The 14,295-nt window shown below is 44.2% G+C and overlaps 1 protein-coding gene across 2 annotated transcripts in view; it reads right to left on the bottom strand.

Moving 5' to 3' along the window:
• PLCL1 (phospholipase C like 1 (inactive)) overlaps positions 1 to 14,295 on the bottom strand; it is a 209,455-nt gene that overhangs the window by 34,969 nt on the left and 160,191 nt on the right. For both annotated transcript variants that reach the window (XM_068407444.1, XM_068407443.1), the window contains exons 2-3: positions 9,700 to 12,171; positions 7,302 to 7,505 (exon numbers count right to left, since the gene is read on the bottom strand). In XM_068407444.1, coding sequence (XP_068263545.1) covers positions 7,302 to 7,505; positions 9,700 to 12,120 — 2,625 coding nt within the window. In that variant the 5' untranslated portion in view covers positions 12,121 to 12,171. The remainder of the gene's footprint in view (positions 1 to 7,301; positions 7,506 to 9,699; positions 12,172 to 14,295) is intronic.

The raw sequence follows: 14,295 nt of genomic DNA, 5'->3' as shown, positions 1-14,295 counted from the left end.
TAAATTTTAAGTGAAATTTAAAATACCTTAACACGGAGGGCATAATATTTTTACTCACAAGAAATTAACAGGCTTATTTCTTGTCTGTACTAAAGGCAGTTTAATCACCGGATCAGTACAAACTGAACAAAAACTGTTATTTCTTTTTACTTTAATGAACTGTGCTAGAGACCAGTTTCTTGTTATAAACTATTCTACAAACTGAAAAGGGGAGAGGAAATTAACACAGACGAGTCTCACCAAAAAAAGACAGGCAAAACTCCTGGTGGCAAATTAAAGCACTGCTCCTGCTGGGAAGATAAATGATACAAAAGGGACAGTTCAAAGAATCCTCTCATAAATTTTCCAAAGTTTAGAACAGAAATTGACTGAACATTGGACTAAAAAGAAGCTTTCTCTTGGGTGTCTCCTCACGGCTGTTGTCCCAAGCTCCTATGCCTTTCATTGACAATGGCGAGTTTTGCCTGGGTAAGGAGTACCATATCATGCCTCTATTGCTAAAAAAAAAAAAAAAAAAAACAAATAAACAAAAAAAAAATACAAAAAAACCCCCAAAACCCATCACCAAACGAAAATAAAAAAGGCTACAAAAATACAACCAATTTGGAAAAACAGCTGAAGCGCAAATTGAGCTCATGAAAATTTGAACAGGATTCCCTCTTTAGCATCGAGCATTTCTTGCAGACATTTGGGACAAGAAACAGCCAGGCAATCAATCGTGTGCCAGCAAGTCTTGCAAAAAAAAAGAAGGATATGCACGTGGTGCCAGGACGCGGGAGGAACACTGGGCACCAGTCCGCCTTGTCTCTGTCCCAATATGCTCGAGGCCAGGGTTCTGTACCTGAGCCTTTTCCTCCAACAGCCCAGTAAGAGGAACAGTTATCAGGGATGGTTACATCAGCTGGAAACATCTGAAATACCTTATTGAAACAAACTGCAAAAGGAACTGAATAAAATTCACTTTAAATTCCAATTTCATGTTTTTGCTTACAAATATTTCTGGGGGAAAATGGTGTCAGTGCTGCAGGATGTGACCTGGTGCACGAAGACCAGTCCCCTACAAAACAGGAGCAGTAGAAGAACAGAGGAAGGGGTCAGCTTCCAATATGCTTATGCTACAACAGAGTCACTAAAGTACCCAAGCGGAACTTGATTCTGTAAGAAAAGTTTCAGGTCCTATTTTAGACGGGACTGAGGGACATGGCTAACAGAGAGAGAAATTGCGAGAGTGGCGGCTAAATAAGAGACAGAATTATAAGTAGAGAAAGAAACAGGATAATTGCTTTCCCAATCTATGTCCAATTTTGGACAGAAAACTCTAAAACAGATATGAATTCAAGACAATGTCCATGTACTGGACTGTGTTTGACATCAATGCATTATGACACTTCCTTGGCAGTAGATGCTCTGCTCTGCAATATCCCTTGTCTTCAGCTGCTCAGAGAATTATGAAAAACGTTCCTTTGGGGATGACTCTGTCCCAGCTGAAATATGAATTTCAGTTGAAAAGCTCACAAAAATCTATTTAGCCATTTTACGTTGACATAAACTGGGAAAATGGACTTTCTCCTTGGGAATAAAGAGCTGTCATGCCTGCATGAAGACAAAGAAACCCCAAAAGACCAAATCTGAAAGCACAGCAGACAAAGAGCAGTTCCTCTCCACACACACCTCAGCAGACTTCTGCTAGTGTGCATGGACCAATACCTGTGCCAACAAAACCACTGCCATTAAATACATCAACTTACTCCCCAGCAGCATCACAGATACTACTTCTCAAAAATCCCCAATCCATCTCCATGTTGGCAGAGACATTCTCAACTAACTTGCCCTCTCTCAACAGCACCTACACACACGCCGTCCTTCCTTACCTGTCTGCTCCAAAATAACAAGAGTAAAGAGGCTTCAATACAGAGAAAAACGTTAATGTCAGCATGAGTTTATATAACAAATAGCTTCACTGTTCAACATTTTTTACACTTTCTGTTGTTCATGATTTAAAAACACGTAAAGATACTTGGGGACATTCTTTTATTTTTCTAGAAAAATTTCTGTAAGCGCACAAGTCAGGAGACTGGGTAAAACCAAGAACATTTATTATCATTTGTTTATGGCCTTAGATTTGCAAATGATTCAACCATTTGATCTTTGAACACCAAACCAATAACTGAAAAGCAAAGTGCACAAGTGTCCCTTAGGTCACACATGCTTGCATCAGCAAGTGAATACATTGTGCAGACAGAGAAATCACAATCTGTTTCTGAACAATTCTCAACCAAAAAAAAAAGTCCTAACTTCCCAGGATAACTGTTTGCAGTGAATAATTAAACCATCTGTCACATCCAGCTGGGCCCCATCCCCTCTCTTCACACTGAGTATCTTTTTTAGGTGTGATCAATGGACACCAGGATCAGTTTGACCTGTTACAAGGCACCCCACATGTGCTGCCCACCTGAGCGAGCATCTTCCAACGCCCAGCCACCAAGGACGGGGAGTATGGAGGCGGAGGGGGAGAGGAAGAGTCCTCCTTCACAGGAAAGGAAAGGTCTGAAGAACAGCTCTGTGCATGACACGTTATGCTACCCTAGGATGCATGTGTGGGAATCACTGACATTACTGGAATCCATTCATCATATTCTATGTATGGTATCAACCAAAGCTGTAAGTCAAAATAAACCATTCTAAACTGTATTTCTGGTAGCTGACATACTTTTCAAAAATGTTTTCTGTGCACTGCTAATGTTCCACCTTATTGTCCTGTTTTGGCAAGTCCCATTCCCTGCTCTTGTCTGCAGAAACTCCCAGTATCATCAATGAAGCCTCTTCCTCCACAAGACACAGCAACAGTCAAGTTCCACTAAGCCACTGCAATGCGACCATAAAAAAAATAGAGCCTTGAAAAACCATTCCGGTTACTTAAACAAAGCACATTAAGTTTTATTCTAATAAGGTCTCTCTTGAAAGAAAATATTTAACGCGGAACACAATGGTAAAATTTAATTGCCCAGGAAAAAACAAACAAACTGCACAAACTGGTCTTTGTCTGTCGTGCCTGCTGACAAAGGCCGAGCAGGAGAGAACGGACAGTTAATTGTTTTCCAGATCATTGTGGCAGGTCTCTGAGCATTTGCACCTCCATTTGCCCGGACTGTCAGCCCTGTCTATACCCCATTAAACACACAGGCAGAGTTTATATATCCCTTGGGGAGAGAAAAAAAAAAAAAAAAAAGAAGTATGTTCAGTTGGCAATTTCCACTTGTGGAAAAAAAATTAACACATCAGGGCTGTTTTTATCAGAGATTATTGTCAAAGCAGATTTTTTTAAAGAATGTGAAATATGTGGTGTTTTCGGAGGTGGCGAGGAAGGGTTTGCCCAGCATTCACGCTACCTGTGCTGTGGAGCCCAGCGGGTGAGCCAGAGCTACCATCACTGCTTCTCACCGTAAGATTTAGGGCCAAACTTTTTTCCATTCTACCACAAAAGGAATTAAGAAGTACAGCCCATTTATACAAGAGAGAGGCCAGTATCAACAGCTTTTATTTTACACATTAAAAATTGCTCTCAGACCTATTCACCCAAAAAAGTGCTCTGAGGTGAAGAGATGTTTCTGGGGAATTGAAGGAATGCAGCAAGCACTTGTGGATCCAGTTCCTTGAAGCCATATTTATCAACAACTTAAAAGGTTGAACTGTAGTGTATCTTGAATAAAAATAAATAAAAAGCTAAAATATTTTATATTGCTTTCCACTAACATCTCCTTGTGCTCTCATTGCACCAAAGAAAAAAAAAAAAAGAAAAAAGTTACTATTATTAAAAAGAAATACACCCACAGAATCACACAGAATCACAGAATGTTAGGGATTGGAAGGGACCTCGAAAGATCATCTAGTCCAATCCCCCTGCCGGAGCAGGATTGCCTAGACCATATCACACAGGAACGCGTCCAGGCGGGTTTTGAATGTCTCCAGAGAAGGAGACTCCACAACCTCTCTGGGCAGCCTGTTCCAGTGTTCAGTCACCCTCACCGTAAAGAAGTTTTTCCTCATATTTAAGTGGAACCTCCTGTGCTCCAGCTTGCACCCATTGCCCCTTGTCCTGTCAAGGGATGTCACTGAGAAGAGCCTGGCTCCATCCTCATGACACTTGCCCTTTACATATTTATAAACATTAATGAGGTCACCCCTCAGTCTCCTCTTCTCTAAGCTAAAGAGACCCAGCTCCCTCAGCCTCTCCTCATAAGGGAGATGTTCCACTCCCTTAATCATCTTCATGGCTCTGCGCTGGACTCTCTCTAGCAGTTCCCTGTCCTTCTTGAACTGAGGGGCCCAGAACCGGACACAATATTGCAGATGCGGCCTCACCAGGGCAGAGTAGAGGGGGAGGAGAACCTCTCTCGACCTGCTGACCACACCCCTTCTAATACACCCCAGGATGCCATTGGCCTTCTTGGCCACAAGGGCACACTGCTGGCTCATGGTCATCCTGTTGTCCACTAGGACCCCCAGGTCCCTTTCCCCTACGCTGGTCTCCAACAGGTCTGCCCCCAACTTGTACTGGTACATGGGGTTGTTCTTGCCCAGATGCAGGACTCTACACTTGCCCTTGTTATATTTCATTAAATTTCTCCCCGCCCAACTCTCCAGCCTGTCCAGATCTCTCTGAATGGCTGCGCAGCCTTCCGGCATCTCAGCCACTCCTCCCAGTTTTGTGTCATCAGCGAACTTGCTGACAGAGCACTCTAATCCCTCATCCAAGTCATTAATGAATATATTGAATAGAACTGGTCCCAGAACCGACCCTTGCGGGACTCCGCTAGACACAGACCTCCAACTGGACTCTGTCCCGCTGACCACTACTCTCTGGCTTCTTTCCTTCAGCCAGTTTACAATCCACCTCACTACCCGATCATCCAGACCACACTTCCTCAGTTTAGCTGCGAGGATGCTGTGGGAGACCGTGTCAAACGCTTTACTGAAATCGAGATAGACCACATCCACAGCTTTACCATCATCTATCCACCGGGTAACATCCTCATAAAAGGCTATCAAGTTGGTTGAGCAAGACTTCCCGTTGGTGAAGCCATGCTGAGTGCCCCTAATGATCCCCCTATCCTTGATGTGCCTAGAGACAGCACCAAGAACAAGTTGCTCCGTCACCTTTCCAGGGATGGAGGTGAGGCTGACTGGTCTATAGTTACCCGGGTCCTCCTTCTTGCCCTTTTTGAAGACTGGAGTGACATTCGCTTTCCTCCAGTCCTCAGGCACCTCTCCTGTTGCCCATGACTTAGCAAAGATGATGTGTATTAGCAAATACACCCTGGATTATACCAAGTCATTACCAACACCATAGCAAGGAAGAGCCCTTTCTCACACTAAAACTGCAAACCCCTCCTCTCCCCTTGTATTTTCAAATATCAAGACAGATAGAGGCAGTTCTTTTTTTTAAACACAGAAAAGGCTAAACAGATTTCAATATTCTGCTGCTGGCATTGCCTCAAAAGGCAAATATCCAAAATGCAGCAAAAACATTTATTAAATCTGCCTTTTGCCTTTTCAGAAGTAAATAGTTTTAGCAAAGTAAGAGGCAGTCCTAGCCAGGCAAAGCATGTAAAAATAATTTAAAGTATCATGATCTCATTAACCAGAATTACACCTCAAATCAACCCTTACATAGGCACAGAAGAACTCCCTTCTCTTTCTCAGCCCTCTGATTTTAAACTTCTTGCACTGCCTCTTGACAGTCGAGATACATCTTCCTCCATCAGAGACAAACGTGAGACCAAACACTATTTAAAACAGTTAGACAAGTGTTTCTGTCTGCATCCAAAAGAGGCCTTTCACCTATTTAAATTGAAAAACTGTTTCCAAAGCACAAGGAGGCCTTGAAATGTCCCATGTGTACTCTTCAGTATGTAATTACAAAGATAAGGGGTGACACATTCATTTTGGTAAAACTCCATTAAGCAGGCCTCCAAAGACAGAAAAACCTCTTATTTGTGTGGCATTTACTCTTCCAGACAGACATCACACCGTGTAACAAATCTATCAAAAAAAAGTCCAATCTAAAATATGGCAACCAACTGGATTTTTAAATCTCGTTCTGGTATTGTTACAGCTGGTATTTTATTACCACAACTTAATCACCTTCAAGTAATATAATCCACTCTGGAAGGAACCCAAGGGTTATTTCAGAGTATTTTTAGTATTTCTCTTATAATCAACATCAGTCTCTCCCTTTTCCTCCCAAGCTCATTTTCTTCTCAAAAGTGTGTTACAACAGCAAAAAATGAGAGCGAAAGGAGGCGAGCATTTGGCACGTTGAATAGCTGGTCAAAGCTGCAATCACTCTTCGCAGCACTTCGGGGTCTCTGGAAGCAATTCGATACTCCCAAAGTTATTGACCTTTTTATTTCTTACGAACATAAGCTGCAGAAATAACTGCCACACACTGAACATTCATCGTGATTTAGTCTGGTTGCCACAGTGTAATACTTAAGTCAGAGTTTGCAAACCTATGCAGCTTGTTATCGGTTGCTGCAGACTATCTACTAAGGATGGGAAGCAACAGGGCAGCCTCACAGCCCGAGAGGCACAATGTGACAGCAACTTCTGCTGCTGGAAGTCACATCCAGCTGCTGCTCAGTCAGCCACAGCAGTGACATATGTCATACAAGGCTGAGCAGCAGCACTCACCTGGAACGACTTTAGCTCATTTCTCTATGTTTTTTAAGTATTTGTGTACCATACTGCCTTCTCCTTCCTCATGCAGAAAAATGGGCATTTTAGAACTTCCCTTCCAAGTTCTGCAATGCCCTCCCCAAGAGCAACACTGACTTGGTTTGGCAGGGACACGGGCACTACTTACAGTGCTGCTGAAAGGCATTGGGAAGCGGATGGCTCGGCTTTGCCGGGGAACTCCCACACTGCAGCTCCCTGTCTAATGGCCTTGCCCTCTGCTGTGGGGAGGCAAGCGAAGGGCAGCACACAAATCTTGCTCCTTCTCAAGGACAATGACTAACAGCCGCCAGTACATGCTGAATTGCTATTTTTGTAAACAAAGTCCCTCCTCAAGTGCCAACCTGTGCTAGCCACAACCATGTTTAAAAAAAAAAAAAAAAGACAAACAACAAAAAGCCCAGTGTGGAGATTTTGGTGATTAAAGAACAATTTTGCATAGCTTAAGTCATTTGAAGAGCCTCATTCATTCAGCTGAAACATTTGGGCACATGAAAGCCAGCGAGCATTGCCTGCCACGTTCACGATCACGGGGAAAGGCAGAGGTAGCAGTGGTAAGCGCCTACCAGGTCGTACGCTGCCAGGACCTTTTTCTGCACGTCAGGGACGGTCCCCAGAGGCTCTAGGTAAGGAAATGCGTCCTTCATGCAGAGGGTGACGGAGGGTGCGTTGTCGCTGCTCACGAGCCGCGAGGACAGGGTCAGGATGCACTGCTTCAGGCTCGCAATGGGCGGCAGCCCACACAGCTCCTTGACAGACACCATGGCGTTCTGGGGGAAGGAAAAGAAATAAGCACGTGTTGCCACTTGCCACCCAGTTCCCCCAGCCTGCCAGCACCTCATCAGTGCCTGCCTGCTTTTCCCCCCTGACATGGGGCAGTGCTAACCCGCTGCCCGCCCTCCCCAGGCCCCCCACGGACCCAGTGCAGCAGGAATTCCTGGCCAGCCCGGCTCTCCACTCCCCAGGCCTACTGCCGGCTCCAGCTCCCTCCCAGGCTCAGGTATCCCTGCTGCCAGCTCTGCAGCTACTTTGCATTGCAAATCCAGCCCCAATGGGGACAAGCTCTGGTCCCCAGCATATTAAATTATCAGCCTAAAATGCTATTTCTCTTCACAACTGTTCAGACTCCAATTGCTTTTGATGCTGTAATCACCTCGTTCTCCCATCATTACCATCCTCCAGCAAGAACAAGTTCGACAGACCTCAGATTTCCCATGGGAAAGGCAAGTAGGAAAAAACCGCTTTGTTTTCAGCCCTTGCATTACCACATCATAAAGAAACACAAACACTCTTTCCCCTTCATAGGTCACACGTAAGAAAATCAATACTGGATATACAGGTCAAACCAAACTAACATGCCAGGATATTTATCAAGTCAGTGAGGGTACAGCTGACATGCCCTCACCATTTAGCTTCTTGAGCCATACGAGTGACCAAGATGCACAAAATCTAAGTAAGACAGTATTATAACAGCTCATACCTTGCAAAAGTTCCCCCACAACATCTTGCTGAAAAAACAGTCATCAGAAAATGCCCAGCTAATTAACAGAGGCTTTTCTCCTTAATCAAATACATTAGTACGTAGTTAAATCTAACGACTGCGTCTCTGCAAAGCATTCCCCAGAACAAGACCTTGTACTGAAATTTCATTTGGAAGGCACATTAATGCTGTTTCTGAGTCAGATTCAGAGTATTTTCTTTTATATAGTTCACATACATAAGCCTGACCTAGACAGAAGGTGGAGTCAGCAGTTCAAACTATTTGTTTTCAAGGCCTGCAGGAAAGGAAAGGCTGGGAAGAGTTTCCCATTCTTAAAAATATGCTTAGACTATTCCTTTGGGAGTGGTTTAAAACTTATGTCATTTTGTAAACTTTTCCAGCTGCCAACATTTAATTTGCTTTAGACTCTGTCCAGAAGAGCGGGGTCAATGAAGTGCTATGCGTTTTTCTCCTGTTTTCAAGAAAGAAAAATGAATTGTTTCTGTATCTTTACCAAGGAGATAGTTATGGCTGATTTCAGCTAGTTATTAAAGAAAACTCATTGCTTAATGCTACTCAGTTTTGTATCTAGGCAGCGCCTGGACCTCCGAATTGAGCTGCCTCTTACCAAACCTGCAGAGTCACCCATGCCATGGAGGAGAGCACCGGGCAGGTTGGTTCCTGTTTGGCCTTGCTGCCACTTCACCTCCTGCCGACCATGAAGGTCTAACCCAGGCAGCTGTGACGGTGCTGTGCACCTGGGCCCTGGTGTCCCCAGCCACAGCGGGCTCCGGCTGCTCTTGGAGCAGCATGGGCAGGCGGATGCAGTGCCAGGAGGCTGCCTGAGCCAAGACATGCGACCAGAGTTTGGGCCAGCGCTCAGCCAGCTGAGACAACACAGCTATTTAGCAGGGAGGAAATTGCAACCCAAGTGGCATTCAGTGCCTGCATTGAACATCTGCAGCCCCTGGGCAACTGGTGGCAACACACGCTCAGGGAAACCTGCTGCTCTTTGCACAGTGGGTTTCTCTGGTGTAGACAAGACCTTAATGACACATCCACTGACTGTTTCTTATAGTCACCCAGACAAAGAAAACTAAGAGCATAACCCTCACTCAGTTAGCAAAACAAAAGCTTGCTGACATTTTCCAGTACCAGCAAGGAAATGAAGTTTTTGAGACCTGAGGCCTGGGGACATAAATGCACCCTCAGTTCTGCTTTCTCAGAGAAAAACAACGAGGAAAGCACGTGTTTAGAGAGGGCATACTGATTTTTAAAACATTTCTGCCTAATCCGACATTTGCCTGTTAGTTAACACTTGTAGCTATCAGTCTTCCGATGTCCAGTTAAAGGCTGACAACAGCTGAGGGTCTGAAGCTTCACCAGCTTCCACCAGCTTCAGCAAGTTTGCCCTACCAGCAGCTCACACCAGGACCCTCAGTTCCACATTCAAGACACACCAACACACGACAGAAGTGTCATACCTGCATATTTTCTCTCATGTCAGTAGCCTCTCGTAGCGGATGCACTGCCAGCTTAAAGATGTCATCAATAGTCTTGAGACCGGTGTTCCTCAGCATGGTGTACTCCCTTGCTTTCTTCCCTATCCTCACCGAGAGGCTGCGCTTTTGGGCCTTCCCGCCTCCACTTCGGTTGGTTATTGCAATGTGAACAAAGAGGGTAACATGCTCCATGATATCACCAACAAAAGACCGCAGCGGTATGTGCCTGTATCCAGGCTGTAAGCACTCCAGTGGGATGGTGTACTGCCCTATGAACTCATCCCCAATGTAGTCATCATCCAAAACAACAAAACGGATCATGGCCAGCTCCGGTAGATTGATCTGGAACTCAAAGCTTTCATCAAAAATGGGGTTATCACTGTTTTGCTGAACAGTTTTAGTTCTTTGTTCAGTGCAGTCTGCAGGAATCCCATGTATTTCTATGCAGACATAGGGGTCTATGACATCCCCTTTTGCACATGCACCCTTGGGCTTTGGAAAGTTCTGACCACTGATTATTTTGACATGTAAGACTTGTGGAGAGACCCCTGGAACAATGCCCTTGGTATTTGCGCTGAAGTAAGACACTTCATCACGCATCACTGAAGGCCTGAGAACATACCCACATCCCCCATTCTGTAGAAACCAGCCAGTGTGCAGGTCCATCATGGGTCCTGGGGTCTGATAGTTCATTGCCACTAACTGGCAACCACAATTCCAAAAATCTTGAGGATTTAAGTTACTGGAGTCTATCCTCATAGCACTCGGGTACACCCTGGACAGAAACTTTTTGTTGTAGTTGACAAAATCTTCAGGGTACTCATTTGCAATCCGACTGGCTTCTGCCTCACTGAAGGAACACATTTCCCAATAATTTTGAGCTTTCATGGATGTCTCAAAGTCTTTGTATTGGACAGATTTGCATAGAGACACCAAGTCAGACAATTCCCTGCAGAGCCAGATCAGCTTCGGTTCCCTTGAGAAGTCCTCTGACAGTCTCCGGGATATTTCAGCCTCTTCATCTTCATCTGTGACTTCTCCTTCTAATATATCCTGGTCGCAGGGTAGCTTCTTCCCCTTCACAATGATCTTCATTTTCAGTTTCTCGGGTGATGGGAGGTAGACTTCTGAGGATAAAGGTGCCTCTGTGTAGAGTTTGTTTCCAAAGATCCTTCTCATGTGTTGTACCACTACCTTCTGCTGTTGTACTGAGCAGTGATTCCCCAAGCAGAGAATAAGAGGGTATTCTGAAGCAAAGAAGGCCAACTTGTTTATTACCTCAATAACATTTCGAAAGGTAAGTGGCGATGTCATGTTGTTACGGTTACAAATAATGGGTTCATTATCTGGGCCGTCACAGACGTCCAGTTCAATACTCCGACAACTCATCTTCAAAGCTCTGACATAACCATTGATATCAGCTGGTCCTCTGAGCTGGTCTTCTATTAGGTATGTATTATGGGATGCATTGATGTAGTAGTGTGACAAAGGCTGTGTCATGTCTTGGACAATGTTTTTGTGCTCTGGGTCAAAAATATCACATTCTGGGGACAACAAGTATTGAGTAAATCCATCAATTGCAAGAAAACCTTTCAACCGCCCTTCTTGAGAAAGCTCATACCTGCGTATAATATCTAGACACATTTCTTCTGTTATGTGGGTCACTCCTTGCTCAGCCTCCAAAAACAGCATGAGGTCATTGGCATCCAGATACTCTTTGTTTTTAGATATCTGCACAAGCAAGAAATAAACTTCAGGTCTCGTGCAAAGTTCGCTGAATGCTTCACAAAATTCCTCTTTTGTTACTCGTGTTGTCAGTTTCTCTTTGCTCTTCTGGATTTCCTTAAATTTTAATCTAATCTTTGATTCCTTTAAGGTGGGGTTAAGTTTCTTTATTAGCTCCACAGACGTATCTTCTAACATTATGCCATTACCATCAACGTCTGCTGCTTCAAATACAGTTTTTAGCCAGGCAAACCGTGGGGTATCATGGCTGCTTTCCATCAAATCCAAGGGTTGTTTGCTACGAGAAACCAAGTACCTTAATCCTGATACCCAAATATTGGCCACATCAGCTGAATTGGCAACCAGGTCAAGGGACTCGTAGTTCTCACCATGAATTATCGACAGTGCACAGTCCTCAGAAATCTGGTCTGCAAGTCCATTATTCCTGAACGTTTCTGTATTCTTCCCTAGTCTGATTTCTTTTATAGCAGAAATATCTAGCTTGGCTTTCTCAAGGTCCTTCTTGGAAGGCTCCCAACGAAGAGCCTGCAGGTCAGGATCCAGAGTGAAAAAACGGTTATAAATCCGGGAATTTGGACGAACTTTCTTCAATTCACACCCAGCCTGCATAAAGCTGATACAGTCGCTGGCGCTGCTTATTTTCTTCTCTGATGGCATGCTGCTGAAGGACACTGTTTTCTTTCTTCCACATTTTTGGTTTGAAGGATCCTGTGGAATAATTACACCAAAAAAAAAGAAAAAGAGTAAGTTTTCTTTGGCCATTCCACAAGTGCATAAATAATAGAGAAGATATGTTTATGTAAAGATAATTCACGTTCTTCTGAACCTCAAAACACAACATATTATCCCTTCCCACAATTCAGTTCCCTACTGAGCTATAAAATACACTGAGCTACACAGCGACTTGATTGATTGGAGCATTAGAGATACCAAGCTTTCATGAGTGACATTTGCAGCTATTAAACTGCCTTCCAGATCTCAGCAACTCACTACAGCTGTGACGAGGGGGTATCTGGTTGTGTCATATACATCTTCAAAACAAATATATATATATATATATGGGAAGAAGGGTTTCATGGGAAGCTCCAGCACCTGGTTAAGGTCTACATAACCAGAAGTGGAGTGGATCTCACCAGGATGTAAAAGATATTGTGAATAAAGGAGGAACTTTGGGATAAAAATGCATGAGAAAAGTCTCAGCCTATGTTGGAGGAGAAGGGGGAGAAGTCTCTAAAGCAGTGCTGGGAGGAGAGCCTGGGATGGGTCAGTATGCCTGTGGGGCACAGATGACAGCTTGGTGCTCAGCAGATGAGTGTCCTGCCTCGATTGTGTTTTTTTTCTGCAACCTTGGACACCTCAAGCAAAACTAAACCAACACCAAATAACAGGCATGAGTCAGACCCCTGAGATACCCAGGAGAGTCTGGGCTTTCTTATTTGCATGTTTTAGTGTCCTTTGCCAAAGGACATTCTCACTAGTCTGAGAAGCCCATCTCTGCTGCATGCAAAACCACATGGTTCTCATGGCTGCTCTCGTGGGAGCCCCATGTACCCCTCTGCTCAGCCCTAATCTACTTCACACTCTCTTACCTCCCCATTTGCCTTGAAAAGTAGTTATTCTGGTCATTTCTGTGCACCAGGACCACAAAACGCTGTGTGAAAATGGACAAGGCAAGAAACCCAAAGCCTTTTTCTTTAGGGCATATATTCTAACTCCTCTTAAGAAAACACTTAGCTAGACACGTGCTACTGTCTTTTCAGCATCAACTACCTACTTGCTGCTGGATTTAAACCCAGCTGTCTGCAAAGCTTTCTGTAATTTTAGTGCAACTAGATTTAAATCTTCTGCCACATATTATCAATTCAAAACATTTCACAATAATTATAAATTGCAAATCATTCTTTTTTCTCTGCATGATTTCCATCTACTCCATTAGTATATAAACTATTCAACAGCTACTAAAAATATTTTAAAAACATCATTCAAGGCTGTAATTAATAGTGAAACACTTGTTAAAATTGCTTTCCCTCCTATGTCCCTAGCCACCAGCAATACTTTCCCAGTTCTCTGCCTTCTGCTATTGAAGGGACTTTTGCTGCCTGGATTTCAAGTAGAAGAGGGGTCCCAAGGGGAGGACACCCTTTTGTTGCTGGGTGTAGGAACACAGCCCTCCACCACGCTGCCCTCAGGCCCAGCCATGAGAGCTGTACCAGGGACCAGCTTCCCCACAGCCACAGAGGACCTGCTTTGAGACACCAAAACCCCCGACTCCCAAAACCTTGCAGCCTGGACTACCCTCCCCTACCCTAGGAGCTGGTTCCCTGCAGCTCCCATTTATCTGCTGTGTCATTCACCCTTCCTCAAGTCATACTCCCCTGCAGATCCCAAATGCAACCCCTGCTCTAGCAGTGCCCTCTGTCCACCCATCGCTGTCTTTCTGCTGCTCCACCCCATCCATACTCAAGCAGGACCCCGTGTGGTTCTCCCAGCCACAGAGCGTAAGTCTTGGTGCTTGTAAGAACATCTCCACTCATCATCTGCAAGTTTGTATAGATACTTTCAGCAATTTAGTCAGTATAAATGTTTCTACAAAATTGCTGTTGTCATTCACTCCATTCATAACATCCGAAATACTTCCAAAACCCCAGCCCCTCAACAACTGCATTTAAAGGCATGGGATCTGCTGGGAACAAGATCAAAACCTCTAAACCTCTTATGCTAAAGATTTCTCGTTAAACTGATACAGCAACTTCTACTGACAAGAAGAATTACTTAAGCCATTTATTGTAGTACTTATTATGAGAATTAGTCTTAAAACAATAGGAAGAAAGT

The sequence above is a fragment of the Nyctibius grandis genome, chromosome 9 (assembly GCF_013368605.1).
Source record: "Nyctibius grandis isolate bNycGra1 chromosome 9, bNycGra1.pri, whole genome shotgun sequence".
Taxonomy (NCBI): domain Eukaryota; kingdom Metazoa; phylum Chordata; class Aves; order Nyctibiiformes; family Nyctibiidae; genus Nyctibius; species Nyctibius grandis.
The sequence above is the reverse complement of the archived record's forward strand: the minus strand, read 5'-3'. Positions and strand labels throughout refer to the sequence as shown.